The 27,732-nt window shown below is 38.9% G+C and overlaps 2 protein-coding genes across 4 annotated transcripts in view; both read left to right on the top strand.

Moving 5' to 3' along the window:
• LOC103084053 (serum amyloid A-2 protein-like) overlaps positions 1-2,829 on the top strand; it is a 3,136-nt gene extending 307 nt beyond the window's left edge. Inside the window, exons 2-3 of one of the 2 annotated variants that reach the window (XM_007458790.1) lie at positions 2,099-2,237; positions 2,626-2,829. In XM_007458790.1, coding sequence (XP_007458852.1) covers positions 2,099-2,237; positions 2,626-2,788 — 302 coding nt within the window. In that variant the 3' untranslated portion in view covers positions 2,789-2,829. The remainder of the gene's footprint in view (positions 1-2,098; positions 2,238-2,625) is intronic. The other variant, XM_007458791.1, reaches the window with a different exon arrangement.
• Positions 2,830-5,771: 2,942 nt separating this feature from the next.
• SAAL1 (serum amyloid A like 1) lies at positions 5,772-27,001 on the top strand. Of its 2 annotated transcripts, none has more exons than XM_007458788.1 (12): positions 5,772-5,951; positions 7,347-7,460; positions 12,159-12,242; positions 15,518-15,597; positions 17,319-17,378; positions 17,513-17,628; positions 17,973-18,153; positions 20,462-20,544; positions 20,633-20,821; positions 23,851-24,047; positions 26,081-26,173; positions 26,856-27,001. In XM_007458788.1, exons 1-12 carry the CDS (start codon positions 5,817-5,819, stop codon positions 26,946-26,948), a joined length of 1,425 nt encoding a protein of 474 aa, XP_007458850.1. In that variant the 5' UTR covers positions 5,772-5,816; the 3' UTR covers positions 26,949-27,001. The 2 variants fall into 2 exon arrangements, with proteins under 2 accessions (XP_007458850.1, XP_007458851.1); XM_007458789.1 differs by having other exon boundaries at positions 5,783-5,951; positions 23,854-24,047; positions 26,856-27,000.
• The last annotated feature ends 731 nt before the right edge of the window (positions 27,002-27,732 follow it).

Genomic DNA, 27,732 nt, shown 5'->3' with positions numbered 1-27,732 from the left:
AGCAGGAGTGAGGAAGAGATCGGGTTCAGGAGGTGCATGTCCCCTAAATACAAGTGGGGCTCTGCTGCCCCCTCGTGGGCAACCAGGGATGGCTCATTTCCAAGTCTCAGGTACCATGAAGTGGGTGCATTAAATGGGTGGGGAATGTTCACCCTCCCCATCCACTTAATAATTATAACTAAAATACCTGAGCTTTTAATACCTGCTAGGCACTGTTCTAAGAGCTTCGCATGCATGAGTGAACTCCTTGTCATCCTCAGGTTTGAATCCTTTAGTCCTGCAATGTTGGTACCATTATCCCTTACCAGAGAAACTGAGGCACCAAGAAATTAAGACACCTAACAAAGCCCTCCAGCAGAGCGGGATTTAACCCAAGACATTGAGCTCCCCCAGACCTTGCTATTAACCGCGGTATTATATGGTTCCCAGACAAGAGTACACGTGGGAGAGTGAGGGATTTGTGAACACATGTCCTGCTCTGTATCTGAGCAAATGGCAAATAGTGGGGATGTGGTGCCTTTAGAAGGCAACTTGATAGAGCTCCTCTCCCCACCATAAATGGCACAATGAATTACCTCGACAATGGTTTTACTGAGGCTGAGACCTGGCCGGAAACCGATAGCAAGTGATGTGTACCTCACTAGCCAGAGTGAAATAGCAAAAATTTGTTATTCCTCAAAATTATTTTGTGTTATTATTTTTCTGTGATAGTTACTGAATAATTGTTTTAAGAGTTTGTTGGCCATTCTATCTAAATTCTCACAGATCCAGCTAAAAATATTTTTTCATCTCTTAGGTCAGTGTTTTTCAAAGGGCTGTTCTAGGGCCACGTGCATGAGAATCACCTGTGGTCTGGGGTGCTTTGTGGAATGCAGGTGCCTGGGGCCACACACAACCCTTCCCCTCAATCATAATCCCTGGGGTTGAGACTGGAAATCTGGCCTTTATTAAGCACCCCAGTTGATTTTTATGCACACTGAAGTGTGCACAGTACCTCTGGTTTTGCTGACCTTAGGTGAGAAGATATGCCAGGCATTTTGGAAATACTTTTTAAGAAAGTCTGGACTTCAAGGATCTATTTAAATCAGTAACTCAGTGGGAATAAGTATAGTAGGAATGTCATAACTCTCAACAAAACTACCTTTCCAAATACCAGACATGACAAATATATAATATGAAGATAAGTTATCTCATAGAGTCATTATATAAACCCTGGTTATAACTCTACATTGGATTTTTCTCTTTGTCCTGATAAGTTTTTTTTTTTAACTTCGCCATTTAATTCTAGCTGATCAGAGTCCTTCTGTCCATAACTCCCTGCTCCGCATCTTCATTCTTTTTCTTTTTTTTTGTCCCACTCTTCCTAAGGAGTAGAGAGGTCATAGTATACTGAGCACCTACAACATTTTAGCTGTTAAACCTGTATTTCCTCAGTTCTTCTGTGTAACCACTCTGAGGGAGGCAATACTCCTCCATTTTATTGGAGAGGACACTGAACTTTAGAGCTGGTGCGTCAGTTGCCCTTTTTCTGCATCTGATTACCCTGTTTCTTCAAAGCTCTCTTAAGGAACTCACCTTTATCACCTGCTGATTGAATTTTGACAGTTGGCGAGGTCCAAATATGCCCCGGACATTCAGATGTACTCAGGACCGAGTTGTCCTCACTTTGTCCACAGGGATGGATTTCTCCCCTTGACTAGGTTGGGAGCATCCTATGTCTGCAACCTCCCTCAGAATCGCCTTTGTTCTCAAGCTCTGGTCAGAGGGTTTCCTGTATCTTTCCAGGTAGAGGTCCATTGTACAACCAAACATCCCTTAAAGAGCATCCAACCTCCTCTTCACACGCATCACACACAACCAAAAACGAAGTACCAACAGACTTAGGATGGAATCAAACAGAGTAAAACTTGCACCACGTATGATTCTCATAACATTAACCCAGGGAAGTGAAAAGTAAAGGAATATTCATTTCAAGCCAATATAATAATCTCCAAGGGCTTAGTCAAGGGCTGAAATCTGGACCCAGTGGGAGGAAAATGTTTTCTCTATTTTGCTGAGACGTGATCATGTTCATATCATCACTTTCTTTTCCTGCCAGGGGCTAAAGACATGTGGAGAGCCTACTCTGACATGAGAGAAGCCAATTACAAAAATTCCGACAAGTACTTCCACGCCCGGGGCAACTATGACGCTGCCCAAAGGGGACCTGGGGGTGCCTGGGCTGCCAAAGTGATCAGGTACCAGGGGCCCTGAGGATGCAGCGATGGGTGTGAGAGCCTCGGACAGCCGGGAGGGGCCAAGCCCTGGAGAACTTCCTGTAGGGCTGTGGCCGCTCCTCCTCTTACCCACCCTCACCCTCTGTCCTGTGTGGGGTCTGAGTGGCTGAAGAGCAGAGCAAGGCTGGTGGCACAGACGATTCCCACGCCGCCCCCATGGGTGCCGTTCACCCAGCATAAGGGGACCCGCAGGGCTGAGGTGGGCTGAGCCCGGGCAGCCTCAGGCTTCTTCCCCTCTTTCCTAGCTCCTGTCAGAGTCCTTGATTCCTTGGAAAGAGGAGAGATGGGGAGGGTGGGCTGTTGCTCGTCAGCCCTGCACTAATCCCCTACCTGCCCTCCTCCATTCCAGCGATGCCAGAGAGACTATTCCGAGAGTCACAGACTTTTTTCAGCATGGAGACAGTGGCCACGGACTGGAGGACTCGAGGGCCGACCAGGCTGCCAATAAATGGGGCCGGAGTGGCAAAGACCCCAATCACTTCAGACCTGACGGCCTGCCCGACAAGTACTGAGCTGCCTCTCACTCTGCTCAGGAGACAGGGCTTAAGCGAGTGGAGACAGTGCTGAGCTAGGTTGCTGTATTCTGTATCTGTAGTTCTTGATAGCTGATAAAGAGCACATAAAAATGTTGAACAAATGCTTGTGAAATCCAATTTGTCCTTGGCATTTGGAAACAGCATGTTGACAGTCTTCTTGGGAACATAAGCCTATTTAATACCATGGGGATGATCAATAAACATCATAGTTTTTAAAAAGGAGATAACACACTAATAAACAGTAGTAATAATTTGGGGTAAAACTTCACAGTCATCCACTGGTATCTGCAGGGGATTGGTTTCAGGACGCCTGCGGATACCAAAATCCGCAAATACTAAGTGCCTCATATAAAATGCCATAGTATAGTTGACTCTCCACATCCGCTGAGTGGAACCCACCCATGTGGAGAGCAGGACAGCTGTATGTCCAGAACACAGACTATACTATATAAACCATATATGGACTATTATATGGACCAATTATCAGTCCATAACTCCCTGTTCCAAATCATGGAAAAGATAATAAGAATACCATGAGCAACTTTGGCAATAAAGCTTAAAACTTGATAAAAATCAACAAATTCTTAGAAAAATACAACTTACAAAAACTGACTCAAGAAGAAATGAAAACTTGGATAATTCTATAATTATTGTAAAAGATCAAATCTTCCCCCAGAGAAAACAGCAGTCCCAGGTGGTTCTACAGACAATTTAACCCTTCAAAAAAACAAATGATTGTTTTTTTATACAAACAATTCTGCCCAGTAGAAAATATCCCCATCCTTTCTGTGAGGGTAGGAAAATTTGACACCATGAAAATCTAAGGAAAATTCAAGCAGTCAGAACTTTACAAGACTTGCCTGGTGGTACAGTGGTTAAGAATCTGCCTGCCAATGCGGGGACACGGGTTCAAGCCCTGGTCTGGGAAGATCTCACATGCCCCGGAGCAACTAAGCCCATGTGCCACAACTACTGAGCCGTGCTCTGGAGCCTGTGAGCCACAACTACTGAGCCCACACGCCAGAACTACTGAAGCCCGCACACCTAGAGCCCATGCTCTGCAACAAGAGAAGCCACTGCAATGAGAAGCCCACGCACCGCAACAAAGAGTAGCCCCCACTCGCCGCAACTAGAGAAAGCCCATGCACAGCAACGAAGACCCAACACAGTCAAAAATAAATAAATTAATTAATTTAAAAAACTAGGTAGCCTAAAAAAATAATAACTTTACAGAATATTACCAATAACAAGTTGTGAAGCTGAAAGAAACTTTCAGCCACTGATAATTTCCTAAACTACCAATTATAATTTTTAAAAATTTAAACTATGCTAAAGACAGAATTACCTATTTTTTGTTACAGAAAATGTTCTTACAAGGTCACTGTTATATAAAAAAGTGATCAAAGAAACCTCAGCAAAAAGTATATTAAAAAAGGATTGTAAATAGGCAGAGCACAGAGGATTTTTAGGGCAGTGAAACTAACTACTCTGTATGATACTATAATGGTAGATATCTGCCATTATAAATTTCCAGAGCCATAGAATGTACAACACCAAGAGTAACCCTAATGTAAAATACGGACTCTGGATGATAATGATGCACCAATGTAGGTCTGTCAATTGCATCAAATGTTGTACATTGTATCTGGTGGGGAATGTTGATAATGGTAGAGGCTATGTATGAATGGGGGCAAGGGTTCTAAGGGAAATCTCTGTACCTTCTGCTTAATACTGCTGTGGCTAAAACCGCTCCAAAAATAAAGTCTACTAAAAAAAGAAAAAGGATTGTAGAAGTGTGTCAGGCTACTTACTAATAGAAGTAAGTTGCATATTTTTCTGGATTTCATTTTAAGGTATTTGTTGGTTTCTTAAAATTGGTGATTTACTGTGATTTCTTTTTTCCCATTCTAAATAAATATTTCCTATTGTAACAAATTTAATATTTGTAATTTTGTACTGTTTCCCCTAAAAGGGGCTTCTGAAATTGCATAATTCAGGCCCCACAAAACCTGGGTCTGCCCCTGCACAAAAGGTGAAAAAATGTTTATAATTATTTGAGCCTAGGGTCTAGTTGTATTTTATGTATTAACACAGTATTTTTTTGTCCTGTTTTAATATACCTTAAAAATTTCCATAAGTGCAATTGCTGTGTCAATTGGAACTTTATTTTGTTAGAAATTTTACCATCATCTGTTCATGATTTTGAGAAGCAAGTTCCCTGAGGAACCACACCTATGTTGTTCTGCATTTGTAAATGTGGGGCTCACAGTAATTTGATGTGTATGTGCCAAAATCGGAGATCTTTGTTATATCTTCTAGTACAGTTGTGCCGGAGCATTTAATACATTAAAATACATATTTTATTTAAAATTAATTTTATTTTTCCTTTCTGTAAGGGAATCATATTGATATTATCGGAATTACATGTTGAGGTAAGTTATATCATCTATAAATTTCATTTCATTAAAGTGGTGTTCTAAAATTTTTGCTGTGGGCTTTGGTAGAGCGTTGGGTCTGATGTTGAGTGCCATCAAACTAAATAGAAGCAGGAACTGAAAACACAGGGAGTTGTAATACTGACGTTCTTCCTGGTGACTTTCGTCTTTTCCAGGATTCCGACCACACCTGGGAGAAGAATGATGTTTTTAAGAACGGCAAGTGTGCCCAGAGGTCCGAGGTCCGATAGCTTCACGTCTGTACTAGAGACATTGTCCTGTTCCGTGCCCGCAGACTAAGGGCTCTTGGAGAGATGGAATATCTGGTCCAGTGAGGGTGACAAATAACAATTATGAATATAACCGCGCTGCGGTCCTGGGTAGAGCGTCGGGTAAGTCAAGACAACAGGGCTCCCTAGTCTGATGGGCATATTGCTCGGACTGGCAGGGCTCCGGGCAGCAGGGGGCGCTGTGGCGGGAGCCGCGCCGTGCCCTCTTGGCGCCTGGAGGCCTCTCTCCTCCACCGACGGCTTCCGGAGCTGCTTTCGCGCGCCGGGGAAGGCCAAGTCATGGACCGCAATCCCTCACCGCCGCCGCGGAGTCGGGACGGGGACGAGGAGGAGGAGGCGGCCGTGGGGGACTGCATAGGCAACACGGTCTACAACAAGCACTGGCTCATCGGCGTCCTCACCGGGCTCCTGCAGGTGCGGAAACTCGCGCCTCGCGTGGGCTCCCTGTACGTTCCCCCAGACCCCCACCCCGCCTCTGGCAGCCCCCTACTGCCGGGGGAGCCGCCGTCCCCACGGCGACCCCCTCCCCAGGCCCCAGCGGCCGGGTCTCACCCTTTGCGTCCTTGCTGTCTCCCGGACCCTGAAACTGCCGTGCGCCACTCCCTGTGCCCCTCAACACAAAGGGAAGTGTAATGGCAGGGATGCTGGAATGCTTCTAATTAAAATGTTTTACTTTTGAAAATTTTCCAGAAATACGTGACCAGTTTTTGCCCCTCATTCCCACTCTCGTTTCTGAAGCCCAGGTCCTAATTGATCTGTTTCGAGGACTTTCGTTGTAGTAGAATAAATGGTGATTTTGCAGTCAAAAAGCCCTGTTGTCAACAGCGCGGCTTGCCCAGCGTGACTTTGGGCAAATTGCCTAACCGATATCTTTCTCAGTTTCTGTAAAGTGGGATAATATTTATATTATTGTATATAGAATTATTGTGTAGATTATATAAGATGATAACAGCCATAGAGTGCTTACTATAGTGTTTGCCTCATAGGAGCCTCTCAGTAAATATGAACGTTCTTATGTTTCCCTAACTTTTTTCCTGCTTCCAATCACTGTTCTCTCCACTCCACCTTCTACACAGCTGCGAGAATCATCTTAAAAAAAAAAAAGCTGTCTATGGGAACTCCTCAGAGCTACCTTTGCCTACAGGAGAAACATGCATATTTCTTAGCTTGGAATCCAGGACTCTGCAACTTTTCCAGCTTCATCTGCCCATGACACGCTAAACTGCTTACCATTCCGCACACATGCTAGGCCCTTTCTTAACTCTGAACTCTTGTATTTTCTTCTGTATGCTCTTCCCGCTTCTTCACATGACAAACTTCGATTACTTCTCAAAGATTTAGCTTCAGTATCACCTCCTAAGAGAAGTTTGGGAAAACTTCTCCCAGATGTAGGTCATGGGTCCATCATGTCCACAATTCAGTTGGATCACTTAGCTTTTTCTGTTGTGATTATCAGTTTATATGTCTTTTCCCCACTGGATCCTAAACTACTTGGAAGTAAGGGATTAAATCTTGTTTATCTTTGTATTTCTACCCAGTGCCTAGCAATAGTGGTTACCCAAGGTACCCAAGGTACTAATTTCCTTTTTTTTTTTTTTTTTGGCGGCACCGGGTGGCATGCGGGGTCTTAGTTCCCCGACCAGGGAATGAACCCGTGCCTGCTGCAGTGGAAACTTGGAGTCCTAACCACTGGACCACCAGGGAATTCCCCCTTTTTTTTGTTGTGACCTCTAAATGATTACGGGGTAGTATTACTTGAGGAGTACTGTGGACAGCCTTTATTCATCTCCTTCCTTTGTGTTTCTGAAGATTGTTAGCCCTGGAAACTCCAAATCCAGCTCAGATCATGAGGAGCAGCAGATGGAGCTTGATGAAGAAATGGAGAATGAAATTTGCAGAGTGTGGGATATGTCAATGGATGAGGTATGGGGTTGGAAATGGAACTGAAAAGACTGTTGGGTAAGGAGGTAGTGAATGGATTTTTTTTTTTTTTTTAGGTTCAGTCCTTAAGTCTCTGGGGAAAAACTTTAATGTCTGTAGTCACTCCTATTTATGGTACAGGGATGAAATCCCAGGAGCTGTAAATGCTCAACTTTGTCTTTGAAGGCAGAAAATCTGAGTGTCATTAGATTTGGGCTATGTAGATAGTTCTAATGAATGCTGGAACGCTTGTAGCCCAGGAAAGTTCTGATACTTATCTACCTAAAAAAACACTGGCCTTATATTTGAGAGCAGGTTAGGAGTTAGGAGACTACTGAGGTACCACAATAAAACTAGAAGAAAGGGACAAGAAGGAATTACATGTATATAATTGCAATAATATTTTAACATTTGCATTGTACTCTGTAGCTTGAAAGCATTCTACCTGCTCTTCACAGTAACGCTGTGATATAGGTAGTATCCTTATTTTACAGGTAAGAAAAGAGGCAAAAAAAGAGGTTGACTTACATAATCTCTCATTTTATTACTTGGACTTTTGCAGTAGATTTCTGATTAAAATCCTTGTGTTAGTCTCTTTTACCTCCCTCTGTCCTCCACATTGCTACCCAAGGTATTTTTTTTCCTAAAACACAGATTTACTTGTATTAAAATTCTCTCTTAAAATTTGTCAATGGCTACTCATTGTCTTCAACCTTTTTTTAAAACAGCTTTATGAGATTTATTGACACAAAAAACCTGCATATATTTTGAGGTATAATTGAAGTATAAAAACTGCACATCTTTAAAGTGTACAATTAGAAAAATTTTAATGTATGTATTTGTGCATGAAGCCATCACCATAATTAAGACAGAGAGCATGTCTGTCAGCCCCAAAAAGTTTCTTTACGCCCCTTAAGGGTAATCCCAGTATCTTACCCCTCCCTGCTTCTACCCTCTCCAGGCAACTACTGATGGGCTTTCTGTCACTTCAGAGTAGTTTGCATTTTCTAGAGTTTTGTATAAATGGGATTGCATTCTTTTTTCGGATGAGTCTGGCTTTTTCACTCAGCATCAGTATTTTAGATTCATCCATGTTGTTGTGTATATTTATAGTTTATTGTTTTTTATTGCTGAATGGTATTCCATTATATGTGTATACCATGATTGATTCTTTGATGGATATTTGAGTTGTTTACAGTTTATTACAAATAAAGCTTCTGTGAATGTCTGTGTATAAGTATGTATGGATAGATGTTTTCCTTTCTCTTGGGTGAGTACTTAGAGTAGTGTGGCTGGATTATATGGTAGGTGTATGTTTAACTTATAAAGAAAAGATCAAATTATTTTCCAAAGTGTTTTTTACACTTCACGTTGCCACCAGCAGTGTATGAGATACAGTCCAGTTCCAATTTCTTCTCATCCTCAACAACACTTGGTATGTTTAGTCTTTTTAATTTCAGCCATTCTAATAAGAGTGTTGTGATTCTCACTGTAATTATGATTTAGATTTCCCTAATTACTAATAACAGTGACCATATTTTCCTGTGCTTATTTGCGATCTGTGTATTTTCTTTAGTGCAAGGGGCTGTTTAAATCTTTGCCCACTTTTTAATTGTGTTGTTTTTTTTTTCCCTGTAAGTTTTGATTTTAGGTTTTACTTATAGGTCTGTGATCCATTTTGACTTAATTTTTGTGTTTGATGCAAGGTATGAACTGAATTTCACTTTTTTTTGCCTACGGATAACCAGTTCTAGTTAGTGTGTTTAAAAGACTATTCTTTCTCCACTGAATTACCTTTGCACCTTTGTCAAAAATCAGTTATCCATACATATACACATGAGTCTGTTTCTGGACTCTATTCTGTTCCATTGATCTATTTGTATCTTTTTGCCAATACCACATTGTTTTGATTACTGTAGCTTTGTAATAAATCTTGAAATTAGGTAGTGTTAATCTTCAACTCTGTTCTTTTTCAAAATTGTTTTGGTTGTCCTATGTCCTTTGTATTTCCAAATTAATTTTAGAATCAATTTGTCAATTTCTACAAAAAGCCTTCTAGGATTTTGACTGAGATTGAGTTCAATTTATTGATCATTTAGGAAAAGAACTGATAAATTAACAATAATGAGTCTTTTGACCCATGAACAAGTTCTGTCGCTCCATTTGTTTAGGTCTTCTCTAATTTCTTCAGCAAAGTTATGTAGTTTTTAGTATTTAGGTCTTTCACATCTTTTGTCAGTATTTCGTATTTTGGGGAGCTATTGTAAATAGTATTTTTTTAAAATTTCAGTATATAGATATACATTGATAGTATATAGGTAGTATATAGTATACAGTTGATTTTATAGACCTTGGTCTGTCTTGGTAAACGTTCCATGTTCACTTAAAAAGAACGTGTATGCTCCTGCTGCTGGTGGGAGTGTCCTGTAAATGTCAATTTGATCAAGTTCGTTGAGAGTATTGTTCATCTTCTCTCTACTTTTTCTACAGTTATTAAGAAGCTATGGTTTTAAAACATTTTTTAAAAGAAACAACCTGTTTTTCAAATGAAATCTTAGTGTGAAATCCTCAAATATCAAATAGGTAAACTAGAGCTGCTGTTTGAATGAGATTGTCCGTGGAGGCAGGGTCATGCTCTTGGCTTCCTCTTTGTCCTCTTATGGTAGCTCTTGAAGCATCTCTAGGGAACTGAGCTGCCCACTGATTCACTGGCATAAATTCCCTCCAATGAGACTACATCTCACACATCACCTGCCACTCAGTGCTTCAGCAGGACCGGAGACTTCCAGATGCTTCCTGCATTTTCATGTACTTATGCTCTGTTCATGCCAGTCTGCATGGAATGTCCTCCACCTGCAAGATCTTTCCCACCTTTTATAGCCCACCTCAAATGTCACCTCCCCTGTGATGTCTCCCCAGACACTCCAGGCAGGATTCCTCTCTTTTCTGTGCTCTCATGGAACCTGTTCATTCTATTACATAACACTTATCCTGTTATTCAGTGATTGTTTTGAGCCTGTGTCCTCTGATGGATTTAAGTTCCTCCTCTTAAAAGCTTAATGTCACGTCTTCAGAGATACTTTCTCTGATATATCTAGAGTAGCCCCCCTAGTCTTCATTTCTAGCACACACCATCTTGTTTATCTTCTTTGTAGCACTTAGGATTTATGTAGTTTAGTTGGTTATATGTTTATTGTTTGTTCATCCCTCTAGAATGAAAACTCCACTGAGACTTTATCTATCTTATTCACTGATGTGTCCCCAGAGCCTGAAACAGTGCTTATTACTCAGGTTTTTCAGTAAATGTTTTATGAAGAGGTAATCAATGGATGAATACCTGACAGTTACTATGGTGTGCTGGTTAAGAGTGTGGATTTGATCAGACTCATCTGGGTTCAAATTCTGGCTCTGTTCTCCTACTGATTGTACAGTCTTGGGCAGGTTGCTTAACCTTTTAAAACTGCAGTGTAATGGGGTTAATAATAATTACTTCATAGGGTTGTTTGAGAATTAAGTGAGATAGCATGCAAACCACTTCACTGGGCCTGGCATTTAATACTTGTTCAATAAATGTTAATTGCCATTATTGTTATTATTGACATTGGTATTATTAGGCTACCTAATTATTGATATTATTCCTGCTATTCCAGGATTTATTAACTGTCATTAAATAAATAAATCGCTGCATGCTACAAAGAGTTGCCCACATGACAGACAGCTTGATCACTTAGAGTGGAGAGCATCTGCTGCTTTGACTTTTAATTTGGAGTATGTCTTTGAAATATTCTCTCTGACCATGATCTCTTAATAAGTGCAGTATATCTCTTCCAGTCAACAGTCATACAGGTTACCCCAACTTCACCTGCTCTGAAGGATCACTCCCTCTCTCTTTGAGAGCCCTTCAAAGGGCATTTTTCACATGAGACATATAGCCTGTGTTCTAAGTTAAGGTATTACGAATACATACGTCAAGTTTGGTGAAAATACGAGGCAGTAGACAGCCAGAAACTTAATTTTATCTAAATATTTTACAATGCAAATCTCCACAGCTAATTGATTTAGTTTTGGAGCCCACATTTCTAGCGAGATTGGGCCACATGTCCACTCCAGGTTCATTCACCTGTGTGGTGTGTCCCTTTAGGCACTGGGGACCGGGCAGACTCTCTAGGAAGATGTGAAGCTGTCACAGTTACATTGTGATCAGAATTTTTTTCTGTTGAGGATTTTGAAAACAAAAGTTCTGGTTTTGGACATAACCCAATAGGGGTTTTTAATCTGTTTTCTCTATCAAGTTTTAAGCTCTTAGAAGACAGAAATTATGACTTTTACTTTTTTCCCTTATCCTATCTTCTAGCATGATACCTGGTAATCAGCAAATGTGCTTGAATGAGTTAAAGAGAATTCCTGGTGGTAGAAAGATCATTAAGATAAATACATACAAGGCAGTAAAAGGAGGACAGTCCTTTGGAATATCACAGTTAGTTCAGATTTGTTTATGGAATTGTTCCATTGCCTTGAGACCAGATACCACAGCACTAACATTACTTTTGTCTATTGACACAATTCCTAACCTTGTGAGTTTTTTTTCCTTGTGCTTCAAAGGAGGTATATATGGAATTATTATTTTTTTATGGTTGCCTGAGCTATGGTGTTTAAGGAAGAATATTCAGCATCCAAGTTAATAATCATTTTTATTTTCAGGATGTGGCTTTGTTTCTCCACAAATTTAATGTTCCTGGCATATTTACGGGAATATTGGCCAAATCCAAATGTCCTCGATTAAGAGTAAGTATGTGCATTTCTAAAGCTGCCTCTTTGGAGCAATAACAGCAGATAGTGCTGGATAGTCTTTCATTTTTCTCACTTTAATGTTCTTAATGGCTACCAATGAGTCTGCAGATGTTTATTGAACATTACCAGGTACTAAGTAATATGCTATTTAAAATTATTACAGTCATAGAATTTTAGATTTGGGCTGGACCAGGGAGATCAATACTTTAATTTAACAGCTATGGACACTAGATAGTCCTAATCATCATTATGCCACTAATATGTGGCTGAACAGGGAACAGTGCCCGGACCACCCATTTCTCAGTTTATTGCTTTTTTTTTTTTAAAGTCATAAAATCCTCTGTTGCTTAAACTCATCCTATTGCTCAAGACTCTCCACAATCTGAATGCAGTTCGTCTTTCTAGCATAAAATGTACCCTCCAGATAGTCTCCTAATTGAGCATGGCCTGTCTACTCCTCACCTCAGGAGCTTACTATGATCGTTGCCATCTCCGTGCCTTCCTTTGTGTGCCTTCCATCCCCTCTCAATAGTCACATCTATTTCCCCAATATGGTACTTTACTTCCAAGCCTTCCCAAATAAGTAAGCTCTCAGTGGCCAGTGATGATAGTGAATGCACCAAAACAATTCTGTACTTCTCATTAAGTCTTCTATGCTTTAGTGCCATTTAGGTTGACATCTGCTAGGTATATTGTGAGTGATTAGCAAATATTTATTAAGTAATTATAATCATGAATAACTGCTATTTACTTAGTATTTCATTTTACTACTCTGTGAGGTAAGCATTTATCTCTACTTTGTAAGTAAACGAACTAAGTCTCAGGTTAAGAAATTTGTCCAGGGTCATACAACTAGGAAAGAATGGAGCTGGGATTTGAGCCTAGCCTGCCTGACTTCAGTGTAACCACTGTACTGTGTTGTCTCTCTTTTTTTGAAATTATGAAGTGAAGAATTCTGTAGTATATTTTTACAAATTGAATGTTGAATTAGAATTTTATTTAAGTACAATGCTCCACCTGAGTTGGGGCCTCATGAACCAATGAACCACTTTTTCCTTGAGTTGTTATGTTAATATAAAGATTTGACAGTTATATGATTTTCTCCTGGAGTTTTCTAACTTAGGTACACTGACTCACGATTAGTACTTAAAAAAAATAAGCTAATTTTAAGAAAATAAGAATTGCTCCTTTCAGGAGTTAGTCCTATTATTATATATGTCTGTGAACCATAACCTGTCTATGACAGCGATTCTCAGCCGTGGCCACAAGTTAGAATCACCTAGGATGTGGGCTTTCCAACTTCAGTATGTCCCAGAATCACTGATTACTGAGTCCACCCCCAGAATTTCTGATCCTGTAGTTTTGGGGTAGGATTGAGGAGTTCTAACAAGTTTGCAGTGATGTTAGGCAGGTTTTGACCAGCACCAAGGCCCAAACTTTGAGAAGCTTTGCCCTAGGGAACTTTGATAAATCCCAAGTCAGGCCATTCTCAGATCAATTAAAATAGTCTCTCCAAGTGTGGGACTCCAGACAGCTTTTAAAGTCCCCCCAGGTTATTTCAGTGAGTAGCTGAGACTGAAAAACTTGATCTTTGATTGGAAGTTCAATTATTCCCTCTTTAGTTTTTAGGGAAAATGTATGTGTGTCTCTTCTGGCCCTATTCTCTTTTACTCTTTTCCCAACATTTGACCACCCACATTTTATTGAAACTCTTTACTCCTATAGCTTTGGTGCCACCTCACTCTCCTGGTCTCTAACCTGTCCAGTCACTTCTCTGTTACATTTTTTGACTTTTTATTGATACTTTCTTCCTGTGCTGAGTGTGGACTCCTTTTAAGGTGTAGACTCAGATCCCTTGTCCTCTTTATATTCACTTCCTTGGTGAGTTCATCCACTCTTTACACCTTTGGGGGTAAATCTTCCCTGTGGGATCAAAGCTACGACCTTCTTTCTGATTTCAGGTGCTATATCTCTAACGTTCTTCAGGCATTCTTTATTTGCATGTTGCATCTTCCAATCCAAAAGTCCATGTGTCCTAACTCAGTGTTTGTCACACTTATCCAATCATATAAATCATATGATGTGCTTGGTAAACAACTTCCTGGACCGTACCCTGGAGATTCTGATTCAGTAGCTCTGAGATGGGACTTGGAAATTGGTATTTTTAACACACTCCCTGAGTGATATTTGTGTTCGAGCAAGTTTGGAAACACTATCCTAACTGAACTCATTGTGTTCTTTCCTATGCTTTCTTTTCCAATTTTTTGGTCAATGGAACCAGTCTCTCCTACTGGAGAAATGAAACAACTTGAAACCTAGGAGTTATGTTCAACTGCTTTCTCCCTTTACTCCCATCAAATTATTTTGCTTTCACCTTGAGTCTTTCTCAGCTTCATTCCTTTCCATGCCTGCCATCACCACCCTCATCTTCCTTTACTTGATTTCAGAGATGAAGTGTGATACGGTGAAATGCTCAGGCTCTGGAGCTGTGTTATTTCCTAGTTTAACTTCTGTGTGATTTGGTTTCCTCATCTGAAAAATGGGGATAATAATGGTACATACCTCATAAATTATTGTATGAAATGTTATGTGGAAAGTGCTTAGGGTAGTGCCTGGGTGTAGTAAGTGCTAAATAAACATTAGCTGTTACTACTGAGGTTATGAACTTCTTTTAAAGTTTTTTCACTATCATTTTGCTTCCAGAATAATCTACCTAAAATAACATTGCAGTATGTTGACCCCTTCCTTGAGGACCTTCATGTCTCCAAATAACCTACTAAATTAAGTAGGCATTTAGGGCCCTTAATCCTGATCCTTTTTACCTGCTGTCTTTATCTCATGCTCTCCTCCCAGTGTGTGCTACTAATAACTGTGTACTGATAAGGGCAGCTCTCTGTATTAGCCTTTGTCCACTCTACATTAGTCCCTTCCTGCCTTTGCTGATACTTTCCCCCGTGTTTGAATGTCTGTCTTCTTGTTTGTATATCTAAATCCTACCAATCATTTATGACTCATTTCATCCGTAAGATTTCTTATTCCATAACTCCTGCCTGCCTTGGATCTTTGTTTTTCTTATGTCTTTCATCTCCTCAAATACTACTGGAAACTTGTCAAATTAGGGTGCAGACAATATACTTCTGTATGCTGCCTCTCCTTCTTTTCTCTCCCCAAACTTGGCTCAGTGAAAGGTTTTTTTTTTCAAGTTGTTATTTTTGTATATGTGTCTTTTACCTCAGAGCAACTGTGACCTGTGAAATTTGATTTGGCAGGAAATCTGTGTGGGAATTTTAGGTAATATGGCCTGTTTCCAGGAGATATGTGTGTCCATCAGCAGAGAGAAAAATCTTGGGTAAGTTTTATTACGTAATAATTATGTTTTTTAAAAATAGGTTCATATTTCATATCCCTAAGGAAATCCTAATATGTAGAACAGGTAGGGAAACATTATAAAATGTAGTGCTTCCTTTCTCCTGATGAGCAGTCTCCAGGAACTTCATTGTGTGTTGATGATGGCTGGGGACTTGGGCGCTATTTATGGACATGATTCAGGATTTAGGCCTGTTTTCTGTATTGGTTGCAAAGGGGCCTGAAGTGTCAGCAGGTGGTAAGCCACATGGGATAAGAACCAGTGGGGCAGAGCTTGGAGATGGAGGCACCTGACCAGAGTCCAAAACAGTTTAGGCTCAGAGCTAGAGTCTGGAAAAACTAGACTTGTTGACCAGTGTCACCCTGACACTGGTCAACAAGTCAGTTCTGACTTAGATGGTGGTGATGGGGGACTTGCCAAGAGACTAGAGGGTACAGCGTGGCCCCTGTGATTCACTCTCATACTTTTGCTTGGAGGCCAGTTCTCTTCTACATGTAGGAAGTTTTGGGCAGAGGATTTCTAAGGTGGAAACCCCGGTGGTTATTTTAAGAGGTCTGAGAACACCCTGGAATTATATGCTACATTTTATGAGTATATTCATTTTCTAGGCAGAGGGTTTATGGCTGTTAATCAGAATCTCAAAGAAATTTGTGCCCACAATAGGTTAAGAAAACTCTTCTAGGCGGTTATTTTCAACAGGGCTGTTGGGTTTAACACAGGATTCAAGTACCTGGGGCTCCAAAATAGAGGTTATTACCTCTTCTAGGTGTGAAAGGACTTTAAGATCCTAGTTTAAAGTATTTATTTTTCCATAACGTATAATCATTCATGCAATAAATGACTCAGGATTATGTTTGGTCTCTATTGATCCCTATTAAAAATCTGTGAATGAGTAATATTGACAAGTTTTATGAACTTAATTAAATGCATATCTTAAAATTAATATGAAACAGTATACATTGCTGATGAGATATAAATTTGCTCAACCACTTTGGAACAGTTGGGCATTACCTAGTCATATCAGAAGGTACACATATGCTATGACCCAGTGATGTCACTCATAGGTATATGGTAAGAGAAACCGTGCACACATGTATCAGTATACTCATATAAAAAGTATTATAAGACTATTGCTTGAAAGCCCCAAATTGGAATCAACCCAAATGTTCATCAGTAGTAGGCTGGAAAAATAAATGGTGTTATAGTCATACAATGAGATGTTCTGCAGCAATGAATCTGCAGCTACTGGAACAAGATGGATAGATCTTAAAGACATGGTGTTGGGCCAAAGAACTCAGACTCAAAAGAATACATACAATATAATTTCTTTCATACAAAGTTCAAAACCAAAATATATAAAATGAACTATAGAGTAAACCAAGAAAATGATTGCTGGATAAGTCTGGATAGTAGTCATTTCTAGGTGGGAAAGAGAATTGTGATTTGTAAGGGACACACAAGGGCTACAGAGATGTAGCTCTGTTCTTTTTCTTGCTTTATAATTATTCACTAAGTATAGATTTGTATCTTACAGGTTTTTATGTATATATGCTTTATTTCACAATTAAAATGTTTAAAAAGTTAAATAAAAACTTATTTAAGTTTTTATAAATAAAAGTTAAGGTTGAGGTCCAGATTTTTTGGCTTTGATATTTGAAATGAGAGAAGTGAGGCATATTGGGTCAACTGTTTTGTTTTTGTAGCCAGGTACTATTGTACTGTTTGTGTGATTCAGACCCTCCTACTCTGCTGGAAACAAGCAGGTATGCTTTCTTCTTTTTATGGATTCTATATACTTACCCCTAAGGGAAACTAGGAAAATAGAGTTGCCCTTTCACTCTTGAATTTCCTTTACTGTTTTTGAAAGATAGATACTAAGCTCACATTTATCACGTAGGTTGTTGCTTACTTGCCTTTCCCAGACAGAAGTGGCCATTGTCTGGGTTGAAAGAATCCGAGAACATCCAGCTATTTATGAGAGCATTTGCTTCATCATGTCAAGTTCAACAAATGGTAAGTCACCATGTAATGTAGAAAAAAATATTTTTTAAATTATATTTAATTGTTAGGAAACCAGGTAACTATTTATGGAGGTCAATTAAAGACTAAGTGTTAGGTGAGAAGGTATTTCAATTCAAGATATGAAGTTTCTCAAACTCTCAGGATACTGATAAATCCCCCACGTAAAAATGACGGAAGCCAAGCAAATTTAAACAAAGGAGGTAAACAAATTGCCCTTGGAATAAGTAATGCTTTGGCAAGATTTGGCTTTCTTGGAATAGTTTTAAGAATTTTGATTAGACTTACTACTTTAAAATTTTTGTTTCTTATTTCAATATCTCTTTTATTCTCTGCAGTTGACTTGCTGGTGAAGGTCGGGGAGGTTGTGGACAAGCTCTTTGATTTGGATGAGAAGCTAATGTTGGAATGGATTAGAAATGGGGCTGTTCAGCCTCTGGACCAACCCCAGGAAGATTCTGAACAGCAGCCAGTGTTTCAAATTGTGCCCTGTGTACTTGAAGCTGCAAAACAAGTACGGTAGGTGAGCTCCTTTGTGCAAAATGTTCTGGGAAAATCCAGTTGCTAGAAGTATCCTTAGATATGTCTTTTTTTTTTTTTTTTTTTGCGGTACGCGGGCCTCTCACTGTTGTGGCCTCTCACTGTTGTGACCTCTCCTGTTGCGGAGCACAGGCTCCGGGTGCGCAGGCTCAGCGGCCATGGCTCACGGGCCTAGCCACTCCATGGCATGTGGGATCTTCCTGGACCGGGGCACGAACCCGTGTCCCCTGCATAGGAAGGCGGACTCTCAACCACTGTGCCACCAGGGAAGCCCAGATATGTCTTTTTAGTTTCCTTTCAATAGGATGAGTAGCACATAGCTGATCTGTGTCAGATTTGATTCACCACTGATATTGGTAACAATATATTTGCTCTTTGCAAGAATCATAATGGTTGCAAAGTACTTGTTCTAATATTACTTAGCAGTAGGCTATTGTTCAGCATTAATTATGGTTACTGTTTTAAAATCCTCTGCAGTTTCGTATAATTTATATCAAATGGAAAAGATTTTCTTTGTGCTTTATTTTCCAGTGGTCATGTGACAACTTCTTCAGTTAATGTCAGACATCGCTTGTTTTCTTGCTCCTTGTGTGTATGTGCCAGTCTTGGATAAGTGACTGGCTTTTGGGCTCTGATGTCTTCCCAAGAGTGATTACTAGGTGTTGTAGGTCATTGAAACTGTTTATTGCTAGTCACTACAACATTAATTTATGAATTGATCTGCTTATTGGTCAACTGTGCATTCTTAGTGCTTTATAATCCACGTGTTTTTTTTTTTTTTTGGCTGTGCTGCGCGGCTTGTGGCATCGTAGTTCCCCAACCACGGATTGAACCTGGGCCCTCAGCAGTGGAAGCATGGAGTCCTAACCACTGGACCACCAGAGAATTCCCTATAACTCATATTAAAACCTTTTAATTTTATGTCCTTTATCCAAGTGAGCATTAAACTCATCATCTTTCCCCCAAACCTGCTTCTTCCGTATTCTCAGTCTCAGTAAATGATGTAATCATTATTCCATTTGGATAATGTGGGAGAAACGTGGAAGCCATTACCGATACTTCCCCATCCCAGTCTTTTCCCGTGGCTAGTCAACCTCCAGTCCTTCTTCCTGACTTTTTCTGGGACTCCATCGGTGCCACCACCAGGCCACTGTCTCTTACCTGGACGGCTACAACGTTCTCTGAGTTTCCAGCCTCAAGACTAGCTCCTTCCAAGCCTAGACTGTAGAGCTGTTTTTCTAGAACATATGCTGGTCATCTCACTTTCATGCTTCAAACCCTTCAGTTGCCTTCCTTAGGATGAGGTCCAGATTTTTATGGCTTATAAGGCCCTGTACTGTGATTCTCCATCCTTATTCCCTGTCTTCTGTTTCAACTGTATGAAATTTCCTTCATTTCTTCAGCTAAACCAAGCTCTCTCGAAACCAAGCCATTGCACACCATGTTGTCTCTGCCTCCAGCATTTCTTTGCCCCTTTGGGTTTCTGTGTAACCATTTCTCTTATGATACATTCCTTGATTCTCCAAACTAAATTAAATCTGCTTGCTTTGTGGTCCTCTAGCACCTTGGACTTCTGCTAGTGCTACATTCATATTACTTTATTGTTATTACCACTTTAATTATTGTCTTTCATTTTAGACAGTAAATTTCATGAAGGTATGGACGTTTTCTACATCTCTGTTTTCCGAGCCCCTAACATAGTGCCTGCAAACTATAGGCACTTAAATATTTGCTGAACCATCTTTTAATTGTTCACTATCTTTTTCACTTAATTGTGTGGTTGAAGAACTAAGATTGTGAGTTTCTAGGAATCCAAACTGTTGATCACAAAAATTATACTTATCTGGTTTTAGTATTCTCAACTTGGGAGCTAAGATGATCCTATGAAGTTTTAAGAGCATCATTATTGTCAGTGCTTGGTGCAGTGGGCCTTACATTCATTCTATAAAAGTCTCAGTCATTTTTTGTCCTGATTATGCAAGTAAACCAGAATGGTGAAGTATCTCTTGATAGGTTTCCGCATTGTTGCTGTCATGGGACAGGGCCAAAAAGAATTTTTACTTCTTGTCCTGTGTGTGTTGACTGTACTACATAATATTTGTGTTTTGACTGATTTCCCCATCAGAATGTAAGCTCTGGTGAACACAGAGACTTTGTTCTGTTCCCTGTTTTATCCTTAGCATATAGGGCAGTGCCTGGTACAGAGTGATAAATATTTGTTGAATAAATGATTGATTACAGTCCCATAGACAGTAAAGTTGATTGAGTTTTTGCTTTTTGTATTTAGTTCTGAAAATCCAGAAGGGCTCGATGTTTACATGCATATCTTACAGCTGCTGACTACAGTGGATGATGGAATTCAAGCAATTGGTAAGATGTTATATGGGGAAGCATGATAGTTACTCATTTAATTGTTTTCTGTTTTTGAATGACTACTTCCTTCATCATTTTTATTAAGTATGGTGTCCTGATACTGGAAAAGACACTTGGAATTTACTTTTTGACCTGGTGTGCCATGAATTCTGCCAGTCTGATGATCCACCCATCATACTTCAAGAACAGAAAACAGTGCTAGCCTCTGTTTTTTCAGTGTTGTCCGCCATCTATGCCTCACAGGCTGAACAGGAGTATCTAAAGATAGGAAAAGGCAAGTATAATTTTAGCGTACTAAATTAAATTTTAGTCTGTCATATGTGTTTGCTGTTCATTTTATTTCTTTCTCCCATTTTTTTAGTGCTTTTAGCCCCTTGAATACAAAAACATCACATGCCCAATACAAAAAAAATTATAAAAGGAAGCCTAGTGCTTGTAATCTGATCATTCAGAGATAACTACTGTGCACTCACATCCGTATGTATTTTTTTGCCTGTTTTTTAGGCAACTTTTTAAATTTATAAATATAAATGAATATTTTCCTATGTAAACAAATGGTCTTTCACAGTGATTTTTATGACTAATACAGTTAAATCCGTGAACCATCTAGAATTTATTCTGGTGTTACATGTGAGGTATGGTTTCATGTTTTTTCCAGATATCCAGCTGTCTCAACGTTACTGAGTAAGTAAACCAGTTTACTGACACAGATTTGAATTTTCATCATTACTATGTTTTATGTTTCCCTATATATTTTATTCAGTTCCATTGCTCTATTCATGTATCAGTAGCCACAGTGTTTTAATTATTAAAGCTTTATATTTTGATACCTAGTAGGGCTAGTACTCCTGCATTCCACTTTTTCAGAATGTTTTTGACTGTTATTATTCTTTTTTTTAAACACTGAATTAGATTGAAAGGTTCCAAAAACAAAAGCAAAAAATCTTCCTGATTTTTTTTATTGACATCATGTTAAATTTGTAGAGTATCCAAGAACATATGCTTTTCCATTTGTTCAAGTCTTATTTTATGTCTCAGCAATGTTTTATGATTTTCTTCATACAGATCTTGCATATTTCTTGTTAGGTTTATTGCTAGATATTTTACCTTATGGATTGCTGTTGTCTATGATATCTTTTCTTCCACTGATTATTCTTGTTGGAATATATGAAGACTGTTGGTTTCTGTATATTATATTAATGTTGCATCTAGTAACCTTACTGAATTCTCTTACTGTTTTTAATGGTTGTTCCAGTGGTAATCTTGGACTTTATCTAATACTACTTTGGGTTTAACTTAGATATGTCTTATCACTTTTCTACCTCTTCTTTCTTTTATTTAATGGGTTGCCTTGGACCTCTGGAGTTAAGTAATAATGGTGATCCTTGCCTCTTTCCTGACTTTACTGGCCATGATTCTAGAGGTTCATCATTAGTCATGATTCTATTTTGGGCTTAAGCTATTTATGTTGTACCATTTGAGGAGATATTAATCTATTTCTATTTTACGAAGAGTTTTTTAATCAAAAAAAATGATGACTGTTTTCAAGTGTCTTCTCTGCATTTATGGATGTTACCTCACTGAGAAGGTGACATTGAGTACAAACCTGAGGGAAGTAATGGAGTGAGTCATGTGAATACTTGGGGAGAAAAGCATTCCAGACAGAGAGAACGATGAGTGTAAAAGCCCTTAGAAGTGTGCCTGGTATATTTGAGGAAGAGCAGTGAAGCCCTGTATGGCTGGGGCAGTTTCAGCCTGGGTAAGAGGAATGTAACCTGGGGCCAGAGAGGCAACAGGGGCTAGAGTGTAGAGGGCCTGGTTTTGCCTTTTACTTGGAATGAGTTAGGGAGCTGTGGAGGGTTTTAAGCAGAGGATGGACAGACAGGAGCCAACTTTAATAGGCTCTCTTTGGCAGACGTGTTGATGAGAAATGCAGGGGGAGGGCAAGGGTACAAAAGGGAGACTAGTTAGGAGACTGCTGTGACCTTGAGGCAAGAGATGGTATAACTTGGATTAAGGTGGTAACAGGGGCGGTAGTGGGGAAAAATAATCATCTGATCACTTTTAAGTAGTGCCAACAGGATTTGCTGACTGATAGAATGAGGAGGGTGAGAAAAGTCAAGCTATGTCTGGCATTTTTGTCCAGGAGAGTTGCCATTTACTGAGATAGGAAAGACTTGGAAGGATCAGTCTTCATAAATTTATTATGAGTCAAGCATTCTAGAGTTTATTAGAGTGGTGTTTTAAACATGATAAGTTTGAGATGTCTACTCAGTGTTCCGCTGGAGCTGTTGAGCTTACAGTCTTGAGTCTGGAGCTGAGGAGAGAGGCCTGAGCTAGACTATAAATGTTGAAGGTGTCAGTTGTTATGCTGATTACCTCTTCCATAACCTTAGTTATTTCTATCGATTTAATTTGATGTGGAAAGAGAGGAAAATTAATATTTTTACTGCCAATATTTTGTCCTTTTCTTTTTATCATTTGTAGTTCTTAATGAATGTTGATGGCGTGTTATTTGGTATATAGACATTCGTTATAGTTTGCCCATACTGCTTTTTTTTTTTCTGGCTTAAACCCTTTTATAACAGATACAAAGGTCACATCCCCTGTTTTCCTTTTGTTTGCATTTGCCCCTAATACCTTTGTCTATCTTACTCTTTTCAACCTTTCTAAATACTTTGTTTTAGGTGTTTTGATTTCTTTTTAATAGATGAGTTAAACTCATTTAAATGTAGTTATAGTTATGTTTGATCTGAATGCTGTTGTATTATATTTTTCATTATGTATATTTATATTGAAATACTTCAATATATAATTTATTTGCTTTGTGAGTATTTCTGGCATTTAGTAAGGGCTGTATTTTGGGTCTAGTGGTTACCTTTATAACTGGCTCAAAATATAATTATAACTGCCCCTCCCCCATTTTTTAAATCCTTAATATCTGATAACTTAAAACATATATCTCAGTGTTGACTATTCCTTATCAATTTTCCCTGGTACTTTCAAATTTAAGTCTTGGGGGATGAGGGGCTGTTCCAGAATTATATTTTCAGATATCTATTCTTTTTCATCATTTTGGGTTTCTTCTTCAATCTGCTATTTATTTGCTTATTTGGGACTATAAAAATGTAAGCCTCTTGAAGTCTGAGGCCTTGGTGATCTTGTTTACCACCATATCTGCAATACCTAAAATACAGTGTCTAGCAATAGTAGGTGTTCAGTACATGTGCAGGAATGAATGAATGAATGAATGGTAACCAAATTTAACTGGCTGATGCCATGCCTCTTAATTTGTTTGTACAGTAGGTCTTCCTCTAATTGACAGCCTGATTCGTGTCTTACAAAATATGAAACATTGTCAGAAGAAACCAGAGAACTCAGCAGAGTCTAACACAGAAGAAACTAAAAAGTCTGATTTAACCCGGGATGACTTCCACTTGAAAATCTTGAAGGACATTTCATGTGAATTTCTGTCTAATATTTTCCAAGTTTTAACAAAGGTAGGAAAGAAGTACTAATGCTTTCTTCAGTAGAAGAAAGTATGGATTGCTTACTGCTCCAAATTTTATTATTAGTGTTTTTATATTTTAATTTTACATAAATTTGGGAAAATAGAGAAAGAAAAAACTTATCATAAGTTTATACTCTTATTAAACTAACAGCTGATGTAGTTTGGTATATTTATTTTTGTGTTTTTCACATACTTATCACCAGTATATACAATTTTTGGAGGCTGCTCTTTTCACGTAACATTACAAGCACTTTTCCTGACTCCTGATCAATACACTGAAAGATTTTTCACTGAGAGCCAGTTTGTTTAATACCCAATTTACCAAAAAATCAATTTTCAAAATTTACTGTGAACTTGTTATAAGGAGTATTCTTCCTAAATATGTGCAGGATTATTAACATATTCTTTCTTTGAGCATATTCTTTCTATCCATATATTTTAGGAAAAATATATTTATGAATATAACTATGAAGAATATATTCATATTCATTGACTTTTTTAAGAAGAATATTCCTTAAAACAAGCTTCAGTTATTCTGGTGATTTGTATTTTTGGTGAATTATCTTGCTTCCTTTCTCCTGATTTGGGATTATTGCCTTAGCATAGGTTTTCAGAAGTTAGATTGCTGGTATCGACATGATAAATGTGAAGCTGACTGAGGCATAAATGGCTACATATTGCCAAAATGCTTTTGACATGTGAAAATGTTGGTTTTATTTCATCCTTATTATTGTATATTATAATTTTTATATCAAGTAAAATTCAACAGGTGATAAATTGTGCCTTGTTTTTTTTTTATTTAATTTTTTAATGTTTTATTTATTTATTTTTGGCTGTGTTGGGTCTTCGTTGCTGTGTGTGGGCTTTCTCTAGCTTCAGCAAGTGGGGGCTACTCTTTGTTGAGGTGCGTGGGCTTCTCATTGCAGTGGCTTTTTTTGTTGCGGAGCACAGGCTCTAGGCTTGTGGGCTTCAGTAGTTGTGGCATGCGGGCTCAGTAGTTGCTCATGGGTTCTAGAGTGCAGGTTTAGTAGTTGTGGCACACGGTCTTAGTTGCTCCACGGCATGTGGGATCTTCCTGGACCAGGGCTTGAACCCGTGTCCTCTGCATTGGCAGGTGGATTCTTAGCCACTGTGCCACCAGGGAAGCCCCAAATTGTGCCTTATTTTGATTTGCATTTTTATTATTAGTGAGATTGAATATATTTCCATATATTTGTATATTATTCGTGTTTCCTGCTTTATAAACTTACCCATTTTGATTGTTTATATGAATTCCTTGGGTAATTCTATATCTATATCTTTTGCATATTCGTTGCAAGTATTTTTCCCATTGCTTGTTGTTGCTTTTGTTGTTTTGGAGGGAGGGATGTAGATGTTTCTTAATATTTATGTGGTAGGAATATAGGTGGAAAGTGGACTGAGAATAAACCAGAGATATGTCTTGAAAATTCTGATATGCCACTTAATGGAATTTGGACTTAATCTTGAGGAAACTGAGGAACTACTAGAGATTTTTTTTAAGCATCAAGTGATGTGATCTGTTTAGAAAGATTACTCCAAAAGCAGTGGAGAGAGAGGATTAGAGCGAGTTGAGGCTAGAAGTCAGGAGACCAACCAACAGGCTCTTGTGGCTGGTAATGTTCAAGAATAATCTGAAAAATAATGAAAGCTTAGACAGTGGAAGAGTGGATGGAGAGGAGGAGTGGGATGAGAGAGATTTAGTAGAGTAGAATTAAACACTTAGGGGGAGCGGCTAGCAGCAGAGGAGGAAGTCTTGGCTGTACCCCACATTTTTGGTTTGTGCAGCAGGCTGGGTGGCTGGTGGTGCCTTCAAAATAAGGGCTGCAGTGGAGCACATGTTGGGGTTACACAAGGAGGAATGATGGTGAGTTTAGTTTGGGACATTTGAAACGCATGTAGGATCAGTAGGGGATTGTAAATACTGGTTTGTATTTACTCACTAGATATAGCTTTAGAAATTTTCCTTTTTTGACATCAGATCTTTTTGTGTGTTTGTTTTAGGAGACTGTAGCTCAGGGACTAAAGGAGGGCCAATTAAGCAAACAGAAGTGTTCCTGTGCATTTGAAAACCTTCTTCCTCTCTATAACCCTGTGGTGAGTATGAGTAAATGTATAGGTGGCTGAGTTTCAGGAGATTACTGAGTAAAATGTTTTAAGTAAGCACTTGATCTTTGAGGGCTTTGTCAAAAAAGATAGTGTATATAATGCGCATGACTTAATGCCTTTGTCAGATAGATGACTGTTGGATAATTCATGGCATTAGCCTGAGTAACAGTTTAAATTTTAAGAGAAAGGAATCAACACTGAGTTTATAGTACCCCTTTCTGTTATAGCGTATATATTAACCAAAAATAAGATTCTTAGGTAGGTACAGTCAGTAGGTTTTTATGGTCCTTCAAATTACATTGCATTTGCTAGCATTAGAGGCAATTTCAAAATAACTTTTTTTAGGAAAATGAAGTATGGAATGTGGGAGTGAGGGGGTGGGTCACCAAGGAGGATGATAATACAACTCGGGTAATGGACCCTCAAGGGGAATCAGTAGGAGGATAAATACCAGTTTAAAAGAAAACAAATGGAAAGGGCTAGTCATTTCCTTGAGGTTTCAGAGACCATCCAGGAAGTACTATTATTGTCATCTGACAAGCTGTCAACGTTTCTTTTCCATTGGACTGTTTAGAAAACATAGGTAGAGCATTTTTACAGACAATAGTCAGTATCTTAAAACATCTTTTCCTCTACTTATGTTTATTTGGTTCTTTTGTTTGACTCACAGGTAGAAGACTTCCTCAAAATCCTACGTGAAGTTGATAAGACCCTTGCTGGTAATCTGGAGGAAAGCTTCCCAAGTTTGAAGGTTCAGACTTAAAAACTATTGGAATTCCTCTGCTGAAGAAATGAACTCTATTTTCCTTGCTGACAGTTGAAATTGACAAACAGGAAATATTAGACCATAATTGTTTGGTATTATACTCATGCCCTTCTCCTCCAGCACTTTTGTTTGGCATTGGAATCTAGTTTCACTACCATCAAACATCATCTCCCCCCACCCCGCTTCTTTTTTGTATTGGTTGTGCAGTGTTTTGTCTTCTTCAGGTAAAGAAGACAAAGTACAAGCTTATCATTGAGGTTCTTTTTTGAATATTTGAGGGGTTGGTGAGGATTTTCTTTGTAACTCTTAATTTGATTTTTTTGAAAGTATCCCTGCTGAAAAGAATTGAACTATAAAATTAAAATCGTACCGATTAAACTCTAATTGGTAGGTTTACTTTACGTGTATTTGTATGTCTTTGGTGATGACCTTATCCACAGGTTGAATGTGACTTTAATGTGAGCTTTCAAAGGCACCGATGAAATCACTCCTACCTGCTAGCCAGTGCTAAAAATTCCACTCTTGTTATCTCTTGAAGCTTAAGGTTAAAATGCAAATAACCCCATAAGAGTAACACTCCAAGTTATTGTCGTATTTACCTCAGTGCATAAATTCACATTCTGTTTTCCTGAGAGCACATTTTAAAAGGGGGAGCACAAGGATCTTGAGTTTCTGAGCAAGAGTGCCTCGCAGAGTGGGTAAGTTTCAGAGGGAGAAAAAGGATACATCATGGGGTGGCTAGGGATGTCCAGGTTATTTTCTACTTCCCACTTCTGTCTTG

This window comes from Lipotes vexillifer, unplaced genomic scaffold (genome assembly GCF_000442215.2).
Source record: "Lipotes vexillifer unplaced genomic scaffold, Lipotes_vexillifer_v1.1 scaffold892, whole genome shotgun sequence".
In the NCBI taxonomy this organism is placed as follows: Eukaryota; Metazoa; Chordata; class Mammalia; order Artiodactyla; family Lipotidae; genus Lipotes; species Lipotes vexillifer.
Note: the sequence above shows the minus strand (reverse complement) of the source record. Positions and strands in the feature narration are given on the sequence as shown.